The 25,522-nt window shown below is 39.7% G+C and overlaps 1 protein-coding gene and 1 long non-coding RNA gene across 18 annotated transcripts in view; one reads left to right on the top strand and one right to left on the bottom strand.

Moving 5' to 3' along the window:
- Nucleotides 1-21,978, bottom strand: part of LMO7 (LIM domain 7) — a 129,920-nt gene extending 107,942 nt beyond the window's left edge. For all 16 annotated transcript variants that reach the window (XM_084527083.1, XM_084527096.1, XM_084527097.1 and 13 more), the window contains exon 1: nt 21,874-21,978. In XM_084527083.1, coding sequence (XP_084383209.1) covers nt 21,874-21,936 — 63 coding nt within the window. In that variant the 5' untranslated portion in view covers nt 21,937-21,978. The remainder of the gene's footprint in view (nt 1-21,873) is intronic.
- Nucleotides 21,979-22,064: 86 nt separating this feature from the next.
- Nucleotides 22,065-23,454, top strand: LOC311440386. Of its 2 annotated transcripts, XR_014695378.1 has the most exons (3): nt 22,065-22,278; nt 22,542-22,738; nt 22,857-23,454. It is a non-coding gene; the product is annotated as an uncharacterized lncRNA (long non-coding RNA). The 2 variants fall into 2 exon arrangements; XR_014695379.1 differs by having other exon boundaries at nt 22,065-22,738.
- The last annotated feature ends 2,068 nt before the right edge of the window (nt 23,455-25,522 follow it).

Below are 25,522 nucleotides of genomic sequence, written 5' to 3'. Positions count from 1 at the left end.
GTACTTCATATCATTGATGTTATTTCCTGTGCAAGATTTAATTTTGTTTGGGGGCATCACAAAATAATGCACTTTATTGGACACACATCCTCTTAAATATTTTCAGCCTGAACAAAAGGTTGGATTCAGCTTTGGCTTGAAGCATCCAGACCCTATTTGCACAATACGCACAGACTAAAACAGGAATTATCCCACTGAATTAAACTAGTTGTCCATCCTGCCCAGCATCCTGCAGTGACCTGCAGCAGGTATGCAAGCATGTTCCCGGGGTGGGGAGGGATGATACCAGTACTTCCATATTTAGAGTACAGGAGTTCTGGCCTTCTCTATAATTAAGTGGTAAAAGACATGGATTAGGAGAGCAGCAAATCTCTTCACAAACAGTTCTCTTGCATCAGAAATCATTACAGTATGAGAAAATATCACCCATAACTTTTCCAACCCATCCTACTTCCGCACATAGCAAAGAAGTCTCTAAGCAAGTAAGCCTCAAAAAATAATATTAAAAAAAAAAAAATGATATAGAGTAGGGTAGGGGAACTTGTGTCCAGGGAAGGCTGGAAATAGCTGGAATATTAAAAAGACATTGCATGGATCTAATTTTTTTTTTTTTTTTTAAACTATGGCATGTAACCATTAATATGTCACAAAAACCTCACATATTTTAGGCTGGCCAACATTCTCCGAGACTGGTATGTCAATTTGAGGGCCTGCATTTATTTGGGGTATAAATTCACACAGAATCCGGGTGTAGCTTGAAAACTGATCTCATGTATCTTCTGACATATTCTGACCTCTGCTGTCGTAAAGTGGAATTTATTTTGACAATCATTTTTTTTCTTTAAAGTACTGCCTTCAGCTGAATAAGAGATTTTCAGTACCTGCAATTATCCAGAATAAAGAAATGATGGGAAAGCTACTTTTATTTCACACTCTGAAGCACAAAAATTAAGTGCCCAAGCTTGTCTTTTCCCCTCGTATTTCTATTATCCTGTCAACTATTATAAATTGCACATTTGATTATTACATAAATGCACATAGGCTATTATTTTAGCATCTGACTTGACACATGCTACTAAGCTGTCCTAGCAACTTTTCTCTGGGAACACATTGGTTCAGGCTTGTGCACTACGGCACTGTATTTTTACCAGCATTATGATAGATACTAGCAAAGTAACCTAGCACACCAATATACAGACTCCACTGCTAACACAAGCCTATGCGAACAAATGGTTTTAGGTGTATGCAGTCTTAATCTCATTTTCACTACAAAACTGTTCTACAATAGACCAGCAAGCTTCTTTTTTTTTTTTTTTTTGTACAAGTCTAGGAAGTTTATGGTGAATTTTGACAGCACTGTTTGGAAATAAACTCTGTTCCTAACACCCCATACACTAACATCACTGAACACAAATCTGGATGAAAGGCATCCATCATGATGTGCTACTTTTAACCTGCGCTTTTCATCACGGTTAAGACTCCTTCCAGACCTTAGCCTTGAATATTAGTCTTTAATATTAATACATATACAGTATTCATCACAGATGCTCAAAGAATATTTGTTCTTCCTCTCCCATAACAACTGACACTTCAAAATCAAGCCACACAATCTCTATCAGACTTCCTGTTCTCCCTCAGCTCTAAGATGATCAAGGTCAGATTATAAATACTTGATCAAATAAGTACAAACCTCAGACTATATCTCCCATTAGGTAACATTTTTGACTAAGGAACATAAAGACAGTGGCACAATGCCCAGTGCCACCAGTTTTACTAGTGAATGCACTTTTTAGTCCATGTTTAACTAGGAAAGAGATACTAATCTCAAATCAATAAGTTCACCCTGATGCCAAGAACCTACCTACACACACCATTCCAATAGTCACCCCCACATGGTTTTATGGTTTCTTTTGCCTTTAGTTGCAGCCACCATCTGCTGGAAACTACAACAGCAAGTGCCTCAAAAATGTTACTGCAGCTCCAGCAACAAATGCCTGGTTATTACTGTCAGCAATGGGTTGTATCAAATACCACAGATGTCCTGTATGTTTTAACTTTACAATTAATATTCTAAAAATGTGGAAAAACTTTAAGGCATGTCAAGACATCTCAGTTTCCCACATGAGGATTTTTACTAATAAAGACAACAGGTTTTCACGATTTAAGACAAAAGCCTGAATTCTGCTGTCAGTGTATAAAGACAGCAGTGTATAAATTGAACACTGCCCTGCAATTCAGCTCAAAACATTATTTACTCTTCTAAAGGCTGTTACAGAATCTGTTAAGTGTTCAATCAAAACAACAAGATGCTCTGGTTAGTTTTGTTTTGTGTACCAGAGTATTCCAGCAAAACTGTGATGAGAAAATGAATCATACCACTGTTTATTTTAGGCTATTAAGTGAGATGTCTTTAAGAAATAAAAATTAACAAAAATGAAAGAAGTGAACAAGAATCCCATAATTAATGTAATAAAGAGTCTGGAAAAAAATAGCAAAGACAAAAATATGAAATGATTTCTGTAGTCATGCTAGAAGAAAAAAGAAGGAAAGAATGGGTCAGGTATGTGAAGCTGAATAAATAATTCATGACAAGATGGCTGCGATGTTCAGTTAAAGAGCTACCTGTCAGATTCTTCAGAGGAGCATAGAATTGGGAAAACAACAAGAGAGTGTAAGAAAAGCATACAAGATGGTAAAGCCTGGGGAAATTTACTTAATTATGTTCTTGCATGTTCTAGAGCACACTCTATGTCATTAGCGATTCTTTTTAACTCAAAGGGCTGGAAAGGTCTTATTAACTGGAAAAAAAAATAAAAAAAATAAAAAATAAAGATACTTTAGGCACGTGAGGGTTCGAGAAGAAACCAGAACCATAAAAATACTTAGTCTGGTAACCTCAACTTTGGTTTCTAGAAAGCTATTAAAAATTGTTGACTCTCCCCACCTGCTCCCAAACTGTAGACATTTTCAGGGAGACACCACTCTGGTTTGACATGTCATGTAAATCTGTTTTTTTCCTGCTTTGGTAAAGTAGATGGTCTGGTACATAAGAAGGAAAACAATAGACAGGCTATAGATGGAATTAAGTTATGCAACTGGCAAAAAAGATGCATAACTAGTTAGAGACAGACAGACTGTGGAAATCCAGTCTAGATAAAAAGATTCCAAGGCTGTGATGTGGAAGTAGAAAGAGACAACACACATATATGGAACATTTTTCTGAGGTGTAACATCAAATGAGGATACAGAACTAAACTGGATCCAAAAGAAGTTTTTTTGAATTCCGTGACTTTTTAGCATGTTCTTCACAGAACTGTGTGGTGGACTATAACCATACTGCTTCTAAACCCAAACCAAAAAGCTGTGCAAGCATTGTGGGGGAAGAAGAGCATTTGTCATTCTAATCATAAATTGCAGCATCAGTCTAAAAATCATCAAGAAAGCATTCAGCGGAGCTTAGTTACAAAATCTTAAAATAGGACAACTGGACACAAAAATAGGATAATTCTGTACATTTCAAAATGATAAAAATATTTTTTTTAATAATAGATTTCAACTCAGGTCATAGTCAGTTTTTATGCAGTGCTGCTTCCTTAAGTGGGCGTTCACCAATTCGCATGCAGTTGTCCTACTCATAGTTTGGTCCCAGCTAGAGAACACACTATTGCTGGCACTGCACTTGAAGACAAGACAAAGAGGCTTAGGGGGAAAAAATAAATAAATATATATATAAATATATAAAGAGTTGAGATGTAGAAGGAACACTACTTTGCAAAGTTCAAACTAATTCTCTGTTCTTTGATAATTTGCAGCAAAGATCATCACATATTAGGAAAGAAAAATTAACCATACAAGCTACATACCATAGACTAGTTTGCCTGTTTTTAACAGGTTAAAAAAAAATTTATATGCCAGGAATGGTCTAGGCATAAAAATATCCGGTCTTACAAGACAGTAGTCATGAACTACGTGACCTCTGAGCCCTGTATGCAATTTCGACATGAAAGACCTTATTACTCATTCAGTCTCAACATCTGAATACCAAACCAAGAGAAAACTTTTAGTTAAGCATGTATGCATTTGCAGGATTTAGGGCGTAAGACAGAACAAAGATTTTTTGTTGCTGTTTTTGGTGTTGTTTTGGAATTAGGTACATCACAGCAACTGCTATAAAACACATGATAAGCTGAAAGCAAAAAATGTCTACAATCAGAAGTTAATTTATAGGATTTATGGTCTAAAAGAGAACTCAGAAGTTCAAACATGTTTCTTATGACTTGATGTTATGGGAAAAAAAAAGAGCAAAAAACAAAAAACAAAGAAGTCGTATATCCATGAAGGGGGTGATCAGATACTTCTCTCCCCAAAACACAAGCACCTGTAATTATACAGAGTAGGATAATTACCATGTCTGAAAATACACATTTTAAATGGCACTTACGCTATCATATATAACCTAAACACCAGACCTTTTATAACTAATGTAATGTTAAAAATTGCATAGGGAAATAAGACATTAGAACTTAGCAACTAAGCTGCTGGCTGAATCTAGTTTATGCACCGTGATAAATTCTGCTCACAAAATAAGTCCCTCTACTTAATTCCCATCACTTGCTGGGAATCGGGGGGAAGAAACCGACCACTCCTAATGCACAAGACTGTTAATAACGCATAGTTTAGGGATGGTGTTGGCAGTTCCCCTGTGCTCCTCCAGCTATCTGCTGCCCTGGAACTACTGGAGATGCCTGCAGAAGGGTAGGAGAACACATGGTGGTGGTGCTGAGGATGTCTTTGCACAGCTTACTTTCTGCATCGCCATGAAGATCACATAATTGTGTCAGACAAGAGAGGAAAAAAAAAAAAAAAAAAAAAAAAAGACAACACATTCCTTTTCCTTTCTACAATGTAGGGGTGTCTTGATCCGGAAAAAAAATAAGTGACTAGCCTCCAGGCTCTGGTGGACCAAGTACTGTTTCTGGGCACCTCCAATTAGAATTGTACAGGAGTAGGGCAGCTACCAGTGGAAAAGGTTGCTACAGCTACTCCATTGTTTTCTTTGAAGAACCACATAAGAAAAATAACAGGAACATTTTTGGAAGGGAACATTTGAAGTAAGTTCAGGTTTGGACTTCATTACTTAGCTTTTGGTCACAGGTGCTATATGAATCCACCTGTTCAAAGCCAGTCGTTTAGACACACAAAAAATGCTAAGTTTTTGCCACCTCAAGGCAGACAATGCAGAAACACTCACATTGTCTTGCTACCAGAGGAAAGAATGGAAGAAACAAAATGGGACAAAAATGGAGATCTACTGCTCATGTTTGAAGTAGAGAAACAGGGTCAGAATGATGAGATGAGACGCTTCTGTTGCCTGTTCCACCTCTTCAGCATGCACTGCCAGCGAGGCCAGCACAGCGCCTACATATCTTAGGGATATGGTTTAGTGGGGACTGCTAGCGTTAGGTCAGAGGTTGGACTCAATGATCTTGAGGTCTCTTCCAACCTAGAAATTCTGTGATTCTGTGATAACCCTGCCGCAATCAGTGAGGAGGACATCCTTTGCTACCCCTTTGTCTTGTACCTTGCCTTCATTTATTGCGGGACAAGGCTCATCTCTGTGTAAGTCCAGTTCAGTCCAGTACAACTTCAACACCAATTTTAGGGACACTTCACAGGACCCCAGTCAATTGAGAAAACCCTAAGGCTTGATGAGCAAATGTTTCATAGTAACAGCAGCTGGCACACAAACCTCAAAAAAATCCCAGTTATGGAAGTCAAAAGCTGGTAGATCAGAGGCAGCCCTCCAAGATTTTGTCTGGATAAAACTTTTAAAGACACGCTAGCCAGACCCCTATCCTCCCCAAAAGACAAACAAAAAACAAAATAACAACAACAGCAACAAACAGAAGGATACATGTATAGTAAACACTACATATACAGATGCCAAATTCAGACCAGTATGTGTCTCTGTCAAAAGATGACAAGGTACTCTCAGTCCTTGCATCAAATTTGTCAATGGAGACTACAGGGTAGATTTGGGTTCACTAAAAGCAAGCCTAACAGCATGACTCATCTTTCATTCAATGGTTTTCAATGGATACAATGGCTTTCATTCATTAAAATGAAAATTTAATATTATTAATAAAATTTAATTTAATAAAGCAAATTAAAATTAAGTAACATCCAAGAAAACCAATAAGGAAGTGATTCTTACCTACATGGACGGAAAATATATTGAGTCTACAATATAGCTACCCAAAACAACAAAAAAGAAGGTACAATATAGCAATTCTGAAACTTGCATTCAACATCATTTTAAGATAATTTATTCTGGAATGAAAGGTTTTTCTTATAAACACTGATGGAAAGTTGAAAAACCCTGCAAAATACCTTCTGAATCCTTGGGTGACAGCAAGTCGCAGTACACTGTAATGGAAGACATCGTTCACAGGACCTTTTTTTTTTTTTAAACCAGCAAAATGCTTATCACTTACGCTAGCTTTGCTTTGTGCAAAGTTCTCAGATTTGATGAAAATCTGAATTTTCCATAACCATATTTCTGCTTAAAAAAAGACAAAAATACTTAACATAAAAAATATTATGGCTGAAAACTTTTCATAGCTCTTTATAGTAATTATGTAAATGTTGCAAAGAATGTTGTACTACTTGAACATACGTTGTTCAGCTTAACAGAAAATAACTGACACAAGATATCAACTCAGCTCCTTGATCCTATTTTTCCTCCCCCACATAAATGAAACATTTGTTCAATTCACAGCATCTGAACTCCAAATACACATTTTTTCAGTATGACATAGTGAGGGTTATTTTAAGATGCAGGAATGCCATTAATTTGTGCCCCTTAGCTCAGCAATTTGTAAATGATTAGCTCTAAATCACTGACACAAAGTAAAATCTGTCTAAGCCCATTTCATCCAACTACTAGCATTTAATTTAAACATGATTTCAAGACCTAATGCCTAAAAGACAGAACATGCTATTTATTATAATACTGAAAAGAAAGCCTGTTGTGTGATAGTTATCTATCTACAGGAAGACACAAGCAATTTAAAAAAAAAGCTTAAAACTCAGTCTTTTTGGATTCCTGAGATTTCAAACAAGTACTACATTTTTGCTGGTAAGAAAGCCCATGAGGAGCAAGTCTAGCATGAGATGCCACTGTCAAGACTTTTATATGATGTAGGGAGGGAAATAAGAGTTGGATTGAGCACAATGCTTTTTAAACACCTACTTTTCTGTTTAGAAGAGACTCATATACAGGAGGTTACAAGTGTCCACAAAAAAAGAATTTAGAAATGTAATTATGCAGGAAAGAAATGGGGAACTCCAGAAAGTTGATGAAAGTTTGGCTTTAAGGGGGAGGCTCTCACACCAGCAGCTTTGAATGTGGCAGCAGACACTACTTTGTGTTTGTTCATTTTTAAATCCATGAAATAGACACCTACAAATTTTTTTTCCATCCCCAACAATTCATTAAAAGTCAAAGCTTTGGTCTGAAGTTTAATGCCTTCTATTTTTTGCTTTGTTTTGGGCTAGCCTTAAAGGAACAGTGAAAGGTTTTAAATTGGCAACATCATTCACCAGGAAATGCAAGTTACCTGCTCTTGGGCACCTGGGAAATGGATTTGTGCCAAGTTCCTCAACTTTGAGAGGGAAAAAAAAAATCTGGACTTGAAGAATTTCCTGCTGTAGTTAATGACTTGCTTAACTTAAATTTAAGTTAATCACTATGAAGGAACAGTAACAACGAAGAGTTCTATATCACCAAATATTTTAAAGTAACAGCTTTAAAATGGAGCACCAGTGGTTAACCAGCCCCCTCTTCAAGCCACAAGAAGTAGGATCCCATTAGGATTAAAGGAGGAAAAAATAAAAAGCAGTAACCAGAGTGACATCACTGAACCATAAGTAACAGATGTCTAAGGATCCACACGCAGCTGTGCAAGGCCCCTGTAAGGTCCTGCTCCTGAACCCACCAGGATAGCAGAGCTGGAGAAGAGGAGAGGAGAGAGGGCACCTGTGGTTCCCTCTGCCCAAACCCATTTTCGAAGAGCAAAAAGGATTTTCACCAGATATTTTCAGTTCACAACCATATGATGGCTGGCTCTTTAATGATTCTGCAGGTCTTGCTTTTTCAAATACACGTGAAAGTCAAAGGAATACACAACAGGGAAATTTGGAAAAGATCGTCTGGAATTGCCTTCACTTAAACAAAGATAAAAGAACTTTACTAGTCCAATTTCTAATTAAAAAAATAATAATAAAAAACAAAAGTTCATTCTTATTTATTTAGGGCAGTTACTAGGAAGTTTTATAAGTTGTTATCCACTTGAATGGGATCATAATAGGGAAGGTGCACACTGAAGCACAGAAACCCAATGCAGATCACTTCCATAACCTCAGAACAGTGATTTCAAATTTTCAATCTCTTCTACAGTAAGTGTTTTTATCTCCAATTGGCAATATTTTCTCTTTTCTTAAAAAGAAAAAAAAAAAAAGTCAAATATGCAGTCAGCCTGCTCCAACAGCTCCTAGCCAAGATGTTCAGCTGGGCACTATCCCAACTCTGATGGATAACATGAAAGCAATCAGGTTGTTTAGCATCCTATGCAAGTTACCAGTGATTAATTCTCAAATCCACCAGAACACATACAAACAGAAGTTAGCACAAAACATCAATATTTAAATTCAGCATGATGCTGAATTTAATGTTGACTTTGATAAAGGAAGTCACCAGACTGATTCTGGGACTGTAGCATGAGCTACATCAGAAGGTCCAAGTGAGAATATTCAGAACAGAGAAAACCCCACTCCACAGATGGCTTTTGATCTGGAACATAAATATTATTTATTTGCTCTTAAAAACCACACACACACACATCCTCCTCCAGCCATGGGTACATCTAAAAGCTGCTGTGGCAGACATTCGGCACCATTGAACCATCTTCAACTTTCTCCCCCGCAAACTTAATCTCTGCATAGCTAAACATATATTAACAATTGAAAACCACAAAAAAATTACTCTATTAAGGGGGTAATTAATGACTTCATTTCAGTTTAGCAGCTGATTTTTGGTTGGCCTTATACCAACAGGAGCTTGAAAAGAAACTATTACACGAGAATAAGATTCTGAATAATCTTGCGAGTTATTAGTTGGCAGTTTGATGTGGCCTTCAGACTTCAAAGGACCCTTTTACAAGAAAAGAGGACAAAGGCAGTGAGGCCTTTAACATCTTTTATGGTAAATAAGATAGAAAAATTGACTACGTATTAGAAATCTGATGCTTTCTGATGAAAGCAAACTAGAAAGCTGATGAAAGCTTATTAGAAAAGACTGAACTTTGCATGAGTTTCATCAACATTTTAGGAACCTGGAATTATCCATCAGGTTTTTGATTAGAAGAAGACAGTAATCTGGAAAGTAAACAGCAAATAGTCCAGTAACAGAAAAATCCAGGTAGAGTTTCTGCTACATTGCTATCAACAGATGCCTGGGATAACGCGCCAGATTCCAGCAGAGCTTTTGCCCAAACATTTACTACTAGCTTAAGGGAAATCAGGTCCTCCATTTCTGGGCACCAGCAGGTCCTCCCATTCTGGGCACACAAAACTCAGTAGTTTTCCTACTACTTACCCTTACAGGCTCACTTTTCCCCAGTTATGAATGTATAGACACACACTGACATTTTCTGGCATTAGAGAAATTGCATGGTAAGGTCTACTACTAAATAAATACACTGCTGATAATTAGACCATGGAGAAACAAAAGCATCTTCCCCTTACCAGAATTCACTGATGAAAAAAACAGCAACAGCATATGGCTTAAAATTAACGTAGTGTGAAATGAAAAGCACAAACCTTTAAGTGGAAAGCTGCCTAATGTAATTTGCACAATTACCATTTAATTTAAGAAGCAGATCAAAGAAGTGCATCATTTACATTCTTCAAACATTAAGTTTTCAAGATCAAAGACCTCAAGTATTTCCAGACTGCATATATGGGAATAACATGGTTAGAGTAATGAATCTATGCAGAGGGAGAACATGAGCTGCCAGTTTGCTCTGTGCAGCAGTTTCCCCATCAGAGACTGTAACAAGTAGTATCTGCAACAAGCATCATCTATAAGCACTATTTAACACTATACATATAAGTAGAAGCAAGGAACTTTGGGATCAAAACTAACATTATGCTGATTTTCTGACTGCTGGAGACCTCTTTCCCTGGAACTATCCACTGCTTCAGAGATTTTTCACAACTTCAGGCTGACAGCTATGTTCTAATAGCTCTTATACAATGTTCTAGAGGTCATTAAAGACTTTACTGCCAGTCATTGTAGGCTTTAACCAAAGCTGTGTTTTCATGACAGTGCTCTAGCCTAATTATGCCAGAAGTTTAATACAAAGAAGTGCACCATATATGTATGCCAAGACATGTCAGTCTAATTTTAGCTTAAATAAAAGAGAAACATCACCAGCAAAACTGATGTTTTAATGACCACTGGGAGTTGCTATAAGATGCTGTGATCCAATTCAGTGTAAAATAAGAAGTGTCCTGGCACTTATATCCAGGAAATTAGCACAACTGTAGTTCACACTGAAGATCCATGCTTACTTCTGAGGGCCTCCCAAAAAAAAACGCAGCTTAGAATTCAAGATTAAAACCAGATTTTCTTGGCAGAAAACCAGAGAGCATTACAGATGTAAGACCTACAGTAAAACAAGAGATGATCATTTAAACTGAACCAGTAAACAGGAGCTGCTCATGCAAGTTGAGATTGCTAAAACTTGAAAGAGTTGAAGGATGTGACAACAACAAACAGGTAACATAACATCAACCATCAGGTTGAGAATATTGCTGTATGATAATATTCAATCCCCAGAGTTTCTTATACAATGAGGAAATCCTCAATACATCATACTGCCCATCAGACTGGTCACACCAAGAGGGTGGATTTTTATCTACCTTTTCTTCATGCTCCCTACTTTCCTTCTTAATCACAGGATTAAAACCATATTAAAATTAGACAGGAGGGGTTATGTAATGCTAACATTTACACAGAGATTTAGTTACTTTTATCATAGCATTACACTTCCAATACAGCAAAGGAAGGGTCATGTGAAGTCCACATCCCTACCTCTATGTAGGAGAGGATTTAAGACAGCTTACTCAGAATAAATTTCTGATACACACTTCTCATGGTAAGGATATTGCACTCCGTAACTAAGACTAACAAGCTCTTAAGAAAGATGAACAGCCATTGTGCTTTTGCAGTAGCTGAGAAACTTGTGCATTATTGGTACTTTGAGAAACAAACTTGCTGATAGACAAAAGAAGTTACATAGAAGTAAGATCTGTACTTTTAAAATCCACAAAACAGAAAGGTGAAACAGCATGGTGTAACAGTCTTCAATTTGTCAGATGAAGAAAAGGATTAGCTATGTCCTGCTGAAATCAGCTCACAGCATCCTAAACTCAAAGGATGTTGATGGTGCACAAGGCTGTTGCATACACATGTGCTCCCGCTAGATCTAAATTAGCTCTCACAGTTCTGTGTAGCTAAGCTACTTCCCATACATGGCCTGGATCAAGCAGATACATGAAGCCAGAACTCATGAAGGTCATAAATCTGCATCTCTGACAAAAAATAAAATCCCTATGACCAATCTCAGCAACTTTATACTCCTCTGTAGATCACAATAGTGACCAAGTGGCTAAAAATTAGTACATGTCACATCTACCTCAACAAGCAACCTACATAAAAGTGTTTCAGGAAGGGACACATTTCTCTACTTGAGTGGAGGAGCTTGTGCTGGGATTGGGATAAGGAGGATACAGAGATCAGGCTCTTTTCTCCACATCCTCCCCTGTAATAACATCTGTTAAGCTGAGCCTGCATCAGGTTCTTGGGCCCACAGGCTCCACAAAACAGGGTAAGAATAAAGATAACACGTGGCCATAGCACAGCCACAGCATAGCTGGGTTGGAAACAGTGCTCTAAGGAAATTTAAAAATAAAGACCGAAGTGGGAAAGGCTGGCATACCTTTAAAGACAGATGACAGACGCCTACATCCTTTCATATTTCACTCCCCCCCATCTGAAAAGTAGATCTCTTTGTCACACTATCACATGAGACACACCCTCTGCTCTGCCTCCTAGGCTGGCTGCAGAGGAAGGAGAAAGCAATCCTATGAGTCACCGCTGGAAACCTGCATGCAAACATCTCCTCACCAGACACAGGGAACAAAATTAAAGTCAGCTTCCCTACCAACTCTGCACAGGCATTGGAAAAATGTTGCTTAGATCTCATGTTTTGTTACTACGACAGAGATAGGGTTCTTTCAAGAAACTCACTGACATGAAGACCAAATCTTGTTGCTGAAACATGCACATTAAGTATTTCAGTCTGACAAAATAATCTGTTGCACTGAGAACTAGACAACTGATAGCATTGTTCTTAAGCACAGTATATCCACACAAGTTTAGAAAAAACTTCTTACTGTAGTTTTCCAGGAAAGATCAAAAATTGTTGCCACAAAATTTTAGTTGCTAGGCTAAATATGTATATGTACAAGGTAAGGTAAGAAAGAAGGTAAGAAAGAAAGGGAAGAAAAATAAACCACATATACATGCATGTTTTTTTCCAGACAGGTCTTACAGTAGGCTTCCGTGCCCAATGGCAGATGAAATAGATGAACACTGATTTTACAAATACAAAATGAGAAGTTAGAGTGTAATAAATACATTCATATACTTAGAATACTCTGAGATGGTACTGCTCCCCCCTTCTCTTTTGAATGGAAAAAATGCAAAACAATGCATTTGAGAAACCAGTCCTTAATACAAAAATTCATAACTAAAATACTCACAAGGCAAGAAATTCACTCCTCTAGGAAGAAAACGTAGCTGTGTACAAACAACCTTAGTAGCACATTTCTCATCTTCACTTCACCAACCTCTCTCCTTTGTCATTTCTCTGAAGCACAGAGCTCCCAAATACATCCACTGACACTTGACGTGCAGAACTTCCTGGAGTCTTTAACGATGCTCCCAAACGAGAATACAGCCCATGTCTGCAAGACCTATCCCAAAGTCACAGACAACTTTTGGATTTTATCAGATGCATGAAAGCTAGGCCATTAGTGAGTAAACTAGTGTCTGCATTTTAATGGGGATTTGTCTTTGAAAAATTCGTTGACACGTAAGGCTCGTAGCTGTGAAGCAATACTTTCCTGAATAATCATTAAGACAATGTTTATTATATCAGTCTTTTTTCCTCTCTCTCTACAGCATCAGGCAAATGTCTGCGAGAGATATCTATCTCTCACGCCTTCTTCCTCATCCCATTTTCATTCAGTCCAAATAAAAGCAGCTCCACACAACTTTTTCATTGGAGGCAGAGAACTCACTAAGAAGATGCCCAGATGACATTTCAAAAATTATACAAAGGCTCTGTAGTTATCTCAGATAATCAATATTACTTTATTACAACCCTTCTGTATTGGCAGACAAGTTTACAATCAGATGCCTAGGTCATTTTTCCTCAGGTTTACATTTTAAGGTAAATCAAAAACATGTATTTTGTCAGTGAAGGTATTAACGCCAAAAGAAAAGGACACAAGGAGAAACAGAATTTTTTCCCATTCTGGAAATGTAGCTTCACCTACTCTGAAACAGTACCCAGAGAAGCATTTCAGGGCAGTACCACAGCTGTTGGTAAAAGCAAAAAAAAAGTAAACAAAAAACATGTGCACACAAGTGTAGTGTCAAGTCTTGATCTCAGTTTTACTTCTTCTTCTTCACAGTTACTTTGACATCTGGCTTTGTTCGCTTGCATCCTTTATCATATCATGAATTACTAACTGATGTAGTCATTTGACTGTGTAGAAAGTCTCAGAACAATCTCTATAAACTGGATTTTTCAAATTCCTTCCTGAAGGAAATAAAACAGAAATAGAGGGGCCAATAAAGTACTTCCAGGAAAGAATTTGCAAGTAGCACCAGAGATTAGATCTGGGATTAGATTGCACCCATGAACAGCAGGCAATCACTGAAGAACAGCTGGGCAAGACAGCACAATACCATCTAAAGTATTTTCTCCAAACAACGAAACTCCAACAAGACATAAGGGCTTCTTCTGCCATAGCGGAAGATGCTTGATAAGCATATCAAATACTTTCAAATGCTTGGCCCAGAAACTCCTGGCAGAGTTTCTACTTAAAACAGTTTCAACTGTATTTTTAAGCCTTATGAAATTCATCCTGAAGACATTATTTATGGATGGAAGCCAGCCTCCCTAATTCAGGTGTCTAGCTTATACCTCGACCCCAGGCGCTTAGTGAATGACTCCCACGTCATATAAGAAGGAGATACAGGCAATGAGCAGAAGCAGGTGATTTTAGAGGCCTCCAGGGAAGGAGAAGGTTTGTCTCAATTCAGGTGTCTGCCTCTTCATCTCTTCCATGGACAAGTTGCACCAGCTGGGTTGCAACCAAACAGCTGCCATCAAAATGTGAGCTCCGCCACTGCCACCATTGCTATGAACACTGGTGGCCCTCACCCTCCAGGAGCCAAATGCTGCAAAATTAACAGAATCAGTTATTACTTTCTTCTTGTTCCTCTTCAAATTATTCTCTTCTATTTTACACATGCAACTACCCTAAGCCACAATTGAAAGCTCCAGGGGTCAGCAACACCCTAAATACAGCTTCTGTGTAGCATCAAGCAGATACCTTTCAGAGATTGCTTCTGTGCATCCTTATGTGCAGACTCATAAAGCTGATCAGCTAAAATAAGTACAATACCTTAAACAGTTGAACACAAACAAATGCTACAGAGCAGGCCAGGTCTCCATCATCAGAAGGACGCACTAAACCAAATCACCGGAGGGTCAGAAACCCCACTGCCACCACAAGAGGAGGCAGGAGAAGCACATACCAAAGGCTGGAGTTTCACCAACACCTCATTGCTATAACACAAAACCACATTGTTATGGAACTTACTCTTGGAAGACGGGCTGGCCCAACACTTCACATTTTCTCTATGTAAATTGAATTGATCTCAAGTCAGATATTCCTTTAGAGACATTATAGGACCACGATTTTGATTTTTCTTGGCTAATATACTAATAACTGTTTCCCAAAGCTAGTATATTGGGTTTATTTTCTAAAAATAGTGATTCAGAGCTGAATCTGATTCTTACATTAGCTGATGAAAAAACTGCCAACACACCCTGCACTGGAAAACCATAAGGCAAGCCTATAAACCTCAGGCTGGTCTAAGGTAATCCCAGATGTTTTGTACCACAAATGCAAAACACTGTTGAAATCAAGTTTCCTTTCTCGGTGGAACACAAATGAAGGTTTTACTACTAAACATTCAACTGGAAGCTAGCATACTGTAAGTCATATCCATACACCTTGTTTTTCATTTGAAAAAAATATATATATATATATTGTACTACTCATAAAAAGCTAGATTTACAACTGCTTGCAGCATGAGGAACTAAAGAACCTACATGTATTTCAAAATAGCTTATCCACTGCATTCCTTTAAAGTTAGATTTTCTGCTGGATTGACAGCATTCAGCTATGTGAAGAACAGCAAAAACAAGACACTCCTTCCAAGGTAATTCACAATAATATGTAAGGTGTGTCAAGCACACTGTAAATTACCAGAAGCATTTCTAGTACACTGTGTCTAAGAACACATGCAGACTTTTTAAACTGATGAAGATGGAAAGTCCATTTCATAAATGATAAAGTTATGTCAGTCTCATAAAAAAAAAAAGTAGTGTTTTGTTATTGTTCCTAATTATAAAAAAAATAAAAATCCCTCCTCCAAGAGTGAAAGGAACTTTAAAGACAGGGAGTGGTAGGTACAAGGAACAGCTGGAATGTATCTGGTTCTTAAAACACAATAAAAACCTAAGTGTTTTCCAAAGCTCAGCAAGATCACAGCCTAATGAAATATACCAAAGTGCTCTTTAAAAACTTAAAGAATTTGGACCAAAGGAAAAAAAAAAACGTGTTTGACAAAGAAAAGGTGCTAAAAGCATACCCACTAATGTAGTAAAAGTATATATATATATATATATATATATATATATATATTCCTGAATACAGGAATCATCATCTCACCTCCTCCCCCAGACTACAAGAGGTAAACACACATGACCTCGCAAAACTTAAGGAAGGATCGGGTCACAGTTCAAAAACAGAGCAAAACAAAAGAGACAAGAGGAAAAGAACAACAGTGACTCTACAACTGACTCTAGTTGGTAACCACATAATACAAAAGAAAAAAGTTTAGTCAACTTTTTCTGTAGATGCCCTTAAACAGCGCTACAGTTCCCAAACCTACAAGACTTTTATGTCTCTAAATTCCACAAGTTAATTATTTCCCTTTAAGTGCCTGCAGATGCTGATTTCATGCAAAATATTAAAACACTGAAAACTAGAAAGAGGCAGCTGTCCACAAAGGAGGCAGCCACCCTGGGAGCTCAGCTAAAAGCTATGCATGCCCATCACACACTGGTGTGAGGACTGACATCAAGCATCTCAGAGAAACGCAAATATAGTTAACTTGACAATATGTAAAACCCACCTTGTAGGACCTTGGAAATAGACTTTTTCTTCCAGCAAATAAATCAATCCTGCTTTTCTCTCAGACATACCTCTGTGAATACCAAAGATATCTTTCCCAAGCTCTGGAAAGCTCCTTGTCCCATGGATAAGGTAACAGAGTGAGCAGTGTCCACCCAGCTAAATCAATACTACTGTCACTCTCTCCCTTGAAATCATCATTGCTATGCCTGTTTTATGACATTTTGTCAAAGTGTTTTTAGAGCCTGCAGCCAATGAGAACTTTATTTCCAGGATTTAAATTCCTACAATATTTATTTAACAGGTATACTTCTGTAACAATCCATGTCTATATATTAATTGGATACACTTAGATTTACTCCATGCAAGGGTTCACTGCCAAGAACCTACACACAATAATGAAATATTGATGCACCTACCTAATGGGGGCTTAAATACATCCCTTATGCAGAAGTGAGGCAGAACTTTGGTGGTATTGCTGTAACACGTTCTCCAGAAACCAGCCCACCCAGGTTTTATGACTTGACAGAATTAGCCAGTATTAGACACGGGTTAGGCAACACAACATATAGGATTTGCCTTTTCTTGCAAACATTTTTCACTCTGACACCATTGAGTACAACGACTGGTTCTCTGCACACCATCTGAAAATACCTCATTCAGAAACAAGAAGAAAGCTTTTCATAATGATTACTGCCACTGAAGTAAATGCCTCTATGAGAACGGGATTTGAACAGTAAGATGAGTCTGGGCCAGCTTCTCTCTCTACAGTTATTTCTCCCATCTGCCGTACCAGACTGTATGCATTAGATTCATGCTTGGGGGAAAAACAAAACTAAATAATCACTGAGGTAAGATCTCTATGCAAATACAGGAAAAACATTGCTGCTAGACCTCTTGCTACATTTGCAGAAGCCATAAAAATATACAGTAGAAATGCAGAGTCTGAACGGTTTCAGCAAATAGAAACATTTGGTGACCACATGTCAGAGACCATTCATTGGATTTGATTGCTTTACTGCTTGTCCAAACCAAAAGATTTTAGTAAGCAGTACTGGCTCTCAAGTTTTGTCCTGAAGCTGACTCTTTCTACCAAGCAACTCCTCAAGTCTGCTTTTCAACTTTTCCAGGCAGAGGTACATGTGCATGCAATTCTCTTTCCCAGAAGAGAAGTCAAAAAATATATACATGTATTAATTTCGCCAACAACCAAAGTGTAAGAGATGCTTCCAAATCATAAAGAGAGATAGCTTTCAACTCTGAAAAGCCTACTGTAGTGGAGTAATGAATGAAGCTGTTAGCGTACACACAGCAGCATTCAGATAAATCAGATTTTTGCTATCTGCTTAATGGCCATGGCAAGATTGGAGCTGCAGAGCTGTCTTCAGTTGCCCTCCAGATAGGCTGGGGTCCATTCCTCTAAAGCTGCCTAGCAAAAATGATAAAAGCCTTCTCTTTAGAAATAGCACCTGTGCAATACCTCCCTCCATCAACACTGGGCAGTGCTGGTGATGGAAAGGCCTCCTCCTGTTGCACTGCAGCATCCCTGCATGAGAAACAACCCAGGACTAGGGGATCTTGCTTGCCACTCCAAGGCTGGTGTTCCCAATGACAGCATCAAGTGAAATGAGCAGCTTTCAGAACATCTGACTTCAACAACACCAGATCAGCCACTGGGGGAAGAGGGTCAGATGGCAAGAGGCCCTGTAGCAGTTTGCAAGTGACTTGGCCCAACACCCAGTTTTTACTTGGGTGATTCGTCAGTGTTGCTCCATTTGCTTTTCTTTTCCTGGAGCTCTGCTGCTTCACTCCAACAATTCATTCAGGCACACGCTCACTTCCCACCCTCCCTCAGCCAGGATTTGTACATGGTGTACATTTGACTAGTCTGCGGCGAGGGGAAGAAAAAAAAAAATAGAAATCAAGCATTATTTGCCTCAGGGCACGCTAACTAAAGATTTACAGACTTTGCAGGTCAGGTTTCAAGTTGCTTTAGCAAACAATTTCAAACCATAGACATTTACCTGAAGATTAAGGTTCATTTAAGAAACAGAACACAAATGTAAAGCTGGGAGGTTTTACAAGAGAACAGCCCCTCTTGAACTCTGAAACGATCCAGGGTGTCAGTGGGGAGAGGGCCCACATTTCAACTTTCTTTACACACACGGACTTGATGGTGGACTGCAGAGAGGAAGGGGTAGGACTGCCCTCCTACCTCCTGAAACAAGAGTGCAGGAAACACAGACCGGGCAATTTGGGATAGTTAATAGCTGGGTAGGAATGCTGGGTTTTGAGGACTAGCTCTGGTTTTCTGAAGCTATAATATGGAACAGAATGTAGTAAAATCGTTGTAAAAGCCCAGCTATTTCTAGTTCTGGCAAACACAGCTCTACCTTAGAGAAGCTATTTCTAAGCTGCATTATTTCAGCATTTTATTCTGGTCTCAGCGCACACCATATGCCCAGCTAAGGTGCTAAATAAAGGCCAAGCTGGATGTGATTTTGAGCAGCAGCAGTTGCTACACACACAGCTCAGAAGACTCCAAGAGCCCCAGATGCATGAACCCAACAATGTTGAGCTCTGGACAAGCCATCAGCACAGTGGCACCCGAGAAGATTTGGTGTTTTGCAAGAAAATCACTACTCTTTCTCCAAAATGAGCCTGTGTGCTAGACAGTCAGCTTTCCAAGAAGGACTAATCATCCTCAATTAGAGTTTGGGATACCAAGACAAGCAACAACACCCCCCTGCCAGTTCTCCACAGTACGCAAAACCTCTTTTACAAGAGGCTGGGGGACTTTGCATTGTAAAGACTACAGACCTGCCTAGTCTACATTATCATAAAATATGCCTGAACATGAACTTGAACTAAAAAAAACAAACACAAAACCAAACCACAAAGTCTCTCCTTAACAAATACCAGACATCAAATGCAATTTTTATTGTTATTGCTTTTAATCAGTTTTATTTTAATAGCATGGAGGTTTCAGCTGGGAGCAGGCAGAATGTGGACCTGAGCAGGGCACAAGTTGCTTTCTCTTAAAAACTTCAAGAACAGATGGGGGAAAAATTTGGGGTGTTCTTCCCCTCTCCTCCCCCAGCTTTGTTTCATTTCCCCTCCCACTCCCTGAGACCTGACAAATACAGCTACCCATTCCTGGAAAGAGAAAAAAAAAAAAAAGAAAAAGAAAGAAAAGACCAGTCTTTGAGCTCAGGTTTTCTGATTTATTTATTAAGTCTCAAAAACTAAAAAACTCTTTATTGAAATACAGCAATATGCTAATGTTGATTTCATTAGCAAAAGGAAATGTCAATGGTTCACAGAGAAGTTTTTGCTCACTATTTTAAATACCTATTAGCTAGTGTTTGTATGCTTTCATCTTCCTCTAACTTTAGAGGAAACTGACACACACACCAAAAAACAAAACAAAACCCTTACAAAATGGTAAGAACTTGAAGCTCATAAATATTTGTGAATCTGCCTCACCCTTGGAATCAATGGCTTAATCATTAGGAGTAGGTATTGTTACAAGTTTCACTCTCACTCACATGCATACCATTGCTTTGCACCAAGGTTCACAAAACCTTGGGATGTCTCATTACTCTAAAAATGTCTTTCTTCTCTTATACAACGGAAATGGTTGGCCTTGTGTATTTAGTTTATCTGGATTTAAAGAGTAGAGCAACACAACAAACCCTCTGAAATAAAAACCTTGTTTCATTTGAAAATAAATATTTACATTTTCCTTCAACACTACAGAACTTTTAACATCCTGTTTATCAACACCTTCAGGTTTTTAAGTTACTTTGTTTAAAATAAAAGTTTATTCAAGGCATGAGTTTAAAACATTACTTCAAGATGAGAAAAGCTTTCACATCTTGGAAACAAAGTATAACCAGATAACCTAGGAGGGGGACGGAGGAATCTGAACATTTCCACTACAGAACAAATAGCATCGACCTCACGCTTACATAGCTTTGCTATTGCTCCCACGTGCTACTGGCAAGCAGGGAGATGCTTTTGTTGCATGGCAGAGCCAGCCAACATCATACAGAAAGAGGAAAATCCCCAAACTCTTAAATTAAAATTTTCAAATATGGTATAACATCATCTTCATGAAGCTCTCTAAAACAAGCTTTACCAATTTAAAAAAAAAAAAAAAATGCAAGAAATATATATACAGGAGAAAGGCACTTTAACAGCCTAAACTCATGGATATCTCTTAAAATTGACACCTGGGGATATCATGGCTGCTTTAATTACCTAAATTCACAGATAGCAATTACACTTGAGAAAATCATTTGTGATACCCTTACCTACGGTGCTGTCAGTTCAAAACTCCCTGCCCTCCCTCAGTAGGATTTAAGCACTAGATGTCATTGTTTTACAGAGGAAACAAAGAAGTACGAACTCAGGTCTCCACAAGCTTGCAAAGATGAGGATAAAAAGTACCAGACCCCATCCTTTGAATATTTACTGTTCTGAAAGTTATTACTATCGTGTTTGTGACCACAGAGGTTTCGTCTCAGGCGGATGGGTGGAAGGGTACACAGAAGTAAGATGAAGTTATTTAGACATTGAAACACACACAGAGGGATTGCTGAAGTTCACCTTTAGAAGCACAACATGTCCCAAAAGGATGGGCAGGGTCGGGTCTGACACCTCTTTAAACAGCATCCCCACTGCTGTCCTCGCTTTCCCGCTCCCACCACGACTTGACTCACAGCGAGCACTCAGGTGCCTGTTTCCAACCTTTTCCCGTGCATTACTGTATTGAGTGTGGTGACTGCAGAAACATAGGTATTTAAGACAAGCTACGTACAGTCAGACACTAATGTTTAAAAGAAGAAAAAGAGAAAAAATAAAAGAGGAGAGAAGTAAATGACTGTAATTTCAGGTTACTATTTCCTACACTCTTCACAGGCAGGAAGAAGAGCGCCTTTAATTCAAACCGTCTCAGAGCAAGAGCGCTAAAGAAGTAATTTAGGAGCCGGGAGGAAATTGCGAGCCCTAATTACAGGAGCGGAGCCCTGCCAGCCTTTAATCCAGCCGTGGGGAGGGGGGAGCCGGCGGTACCGACAGCACAAAACGACCCCTTAAAAAAAACAAACAAACAAACAAAAAAACAGCAGCCACGGCTGCTCGCAAAGAAACGAAGCTGAGGAGCAGGACCCCAGAGGGGACCCCAGAGAGACCCCGGCCCCCCTGGGAGCGGAGCAGGGGGACCCCCGGGGGCTTTCAGCGCCTCACCTCCAGCCACCTCCGCGCCTCGGCGAACGCCGCCTCGCACTCGGCGTCCTCTCGGCCCTCCATGGCCGGGCAGCGCTCGGTCCTCAGCCGGCAGCGGCCGCTGTCATTCAGCTGCCTGCTTTTAACGCTCCCGGCCCCGTCTCCTCCCTCCTTTTCTCCCTCCTCCTCCTCCTCTTCCTCCTCCCCCTGGCCCTCGGCGACCGCAGGAATCCGAGGAAGCCGCTCGCTGAGAAACCGCACCGCGGCCCCCGCCGCCTGCCGGGCACGGCTGGGGACTGCTAGCCTGTGGGGGCGACACCTTGTTCCCCGCCTGCCCCCTCAGGGACAACACCTTGTCCCCCCACCGGCCCTTCAGGGCCACCACCACCTAGTCCTGCTGCCCCTTTCACCCTGCGAGAGACCTAGGTCTGCTCCTGCCACCTTTCCTAAGGGGAACCAGTGCCACTGGTAGCCCCACGGCAGCCACTGCTGCTTTCCCCATATCCCCAACAGCTTTGGGACTTCTTGACACCTGGCATCGACCCGCATTCGGGCCCAGAGCTGAATGCCTTCCCTGGGGAGGTCTTCCCTGGGGAGGTCTTCCCTGAGGAGGTCTCCCTTAGAGACAGTTTCCTTGGGGAGGTCTTGCTTGGTGAGACCTTCCTTGAGGAGCCCTTTCTCCTTCCCAGGGAGCCCTTTCTCCTCCCCAAGCCCAAGGCAGATGCAGGCCAGCTGGGGTGGCACCACACATTGCTGGAGTTGCTTCCAGGCTGCCCTAGCCCTAGAGCTGGGGCAGAGCGGGTGTGCTGCCTGAATGGTGTGTGGGAGGGCATCAGCCGCCCCGTGGAGCTGCTGAAGGAGGATCAGGACAAAAAGCCTTTCGCAGGCATGTTGAGGGGTACCTAATATCATTGGCACTTTCTACTGAAGGTGACCTTTTTCCACTCGAACTTCTAATGGTGTTTTTCTTAGTTTCTGTAGTGCATCTCATTTCTGCTTTGTAGACCTTTTTAGGACGGGAGTGAAGACTTCAAGAGATCATCTCAACATACCAACCAACAAGCTGTTAGCCATCAGCGTCTGCCATACACGGAGATGTGGATTTAGTGGTACACAAAGGCACGAAAACCCAATGCTAGTGGCTGAAATAAGTTCCACAGCAGACAGAAATGATGTCGTTAGCTCCTCTCAGTGGTATGATTTAAGACATCTCTTATAAAAAGGCAGCTACGAGTGAAATTATAATGAAAGTTATAATTTCGAAGACTTTTGCTACTCCTCTTTCCCACCCGAAGCCAGATCAGCCAGCCACAAGACTGAATGCAAGCCAAGAATCTGTGTTTCTCTCGAGTGGGAAGCCAGAGCATCAGAAACCAACCCTCCCACTCTCACTCGTTAGCGCTCATGACTGCAAAGATTAAAAAAAAAAAAAAAAAGTCAAAGCAAGTATGCGCTGCTGTAGGCTGACGTCAGTTTTCATTAGTTGTCATTGCTAATTTCTTTCTGGAGAACTCATGCAGTGTTTCCCAGCCTTTTTACTTTACATAAAAATAAGATGCTCACCCTTCGATAGGAGAAACCAACTACGAATACTATCAACAATTTAATTTAAGAATAAATTCCATGAAATGGGTTTGAAAAGAGGTCATGCTTTTAAAGAGTTTCAATTATTTCTGGTTGTTTTATTGCACTTAATGACTAATCAAATCACTTTTCATATGATTAATGTTTGACATCAAAAACTCCAAGTAAATTTGACAAAGTCCTCCGGTTAGTAAGCTGCAAAGACCACAGCAGCTTTCAAACAGCAGTTACTCTCTGAGAAACAAAAGCTCCCAAATGCACCTTTTTTTTTTTTTTTTTTTTTTTTTTTCTCAAAGTGCATTTTAGATTGTCACATATAAATTTTCTCTGTAAGCACAAACAACTGAAGTAGTTTAATATACCTTTGTGCTAACAAGCCACCAGACTCTTAGATCAGAAAAAAAAATTACATATACCAGGCACGATTGCTAATTATTGGTGTTGAAAGTAGCAAACGTAATATCGCTCTACTCGGCAAAAAACAAAGCCTTGCCATGTCTGTGCTCCCAGGGATAAGTGAAGCAACAGTTTGTCACTTCCCTTTCGTAGAGTTCTACAAATATTCGGTACAATAATATTTTCCATCAAGGCACGTATTTCATCCCCTCTCAAGGAAACTCCGTATTTATTTTTTAAATGTGGGCTGTGGGCTTGCTTTGTTTGTGTTTTTCTTCTGTATCTTGCATTTCAGTGACAGAAAAGGTCTTTTCCTTCTCATGTAGTTTAAAAACTTGATGATGCAGCCATGACTGAAGGGAAAAACGCATTGCTCTGGTTCTGGCATCCTTCGTTTCTCAACAAAACGCTCGCAGTATCATGGGAAAGCACACACCAATATACTTAAAAGAGCTTGAACGATCCTGAGTGCTTAATAGCAGCCCGGCTCCACTCAGGTAAAATTACAGAAGCGCTGAGTATGCATCATCCCTTCACTCCTACACGCACCATTTCCATACGGTGAGGTGCGTGGCCAGCCCGGGCTGCCGCAGCCCAAGAGGGATTTCCTGGCAGTCACTAGCGCTGAACGCCTGCAGCCAAACCGTGCTACATGCGAAGGTGGCGAGGCTCTGGCAGGGCTGCACAAGTTTGGAAATAGAGCAGCATTTTCCCACGGAGCCTGAGCTAATGAGCAGAGGTTGTACAGATGAGGCAATGCCTGCACGGGCAGCGCAGAACCAAAAACAACAAGTGGCTCTGCAAGGCTTTTGTGCCTGTGTTAAGAAGCCGGCTGGACAACACATGACAGCTCTGTGTTGGCAGCTCACTCCTGGTATCCAACCTATCCAGCTTCTTCCAGTGCCAGAGATACTCCAACATCTCGCAGATGCCTCTCCTGCCTCGGTGCGCTGGTCTTCCCTTGTCAACACACTTTTAAGAACCCTTCCAAAAGGAATGTTCAGGAGAAAGTACCGTCTTACATATTAATAAACCCCAAATTAACACCAAAATTAAAGGAAAATAGAAGGGAAGCTTACTCTGCAGGACAACTGATTTGAAGATTACATAGGAAAAAAAAATGAACAAAACTGTACTGGTAATATACCCAGAGTTCTTATGTATAAGCTCTTCCCTGCTATTTGAGATATAATTTTCCAGTGTGCCCATGAAAAATCCCACCTCAGTTTTACTAACCCAACCCTGTCATTTGACATTTCCTTTGTCAGAAGTTCACTTAATCACTCCTAATACTCAATTAAAATTCCAGTTATGCAGTTATTTTGCAGTAATTGCACATCCCTACTTATTACTTAAAAATACCAACATCTGAACACTGAAGAGCATATGGCGTACATATTTTCCCAGATAACTGATGTAGCTTTCAACTGCTCTTCCTCTTCTTTCCCCACTCTGGCAGTGCCTTATCTATATTAACTATACTTTAGTTGCTTAACTGTAATCATCTGAGTGACATTTAACATAAAATATGCTCTTTCCCAATTATCTTGTGACAACCTTTATTATATTTCCTGGCATTAGTAGGAAAACAATGCAGTTTTTCTGTTTAATCAGGCCTTTGACTTTTATTTAAAAGCAAGTTTCAGGGCTTCACTAATGTCCCTAGCAACATAAATACAAGTCTTAATGA

The sequence above is a fragment of the Aythya ferina genome (assembly GCF_964211825.1).
Source record: "Aythya ferina genome assembly, chromosome: 1".
NCBI lineage: Eukaryota > Metazoa > Chordata > Aves > Anseriformes > Anatidae > Aythya > Aythya ferina.
Note: the sequence above shows the minus strand (reverse complement) of the source record. Positions and strands in the feature narration are given on the sequence as shown.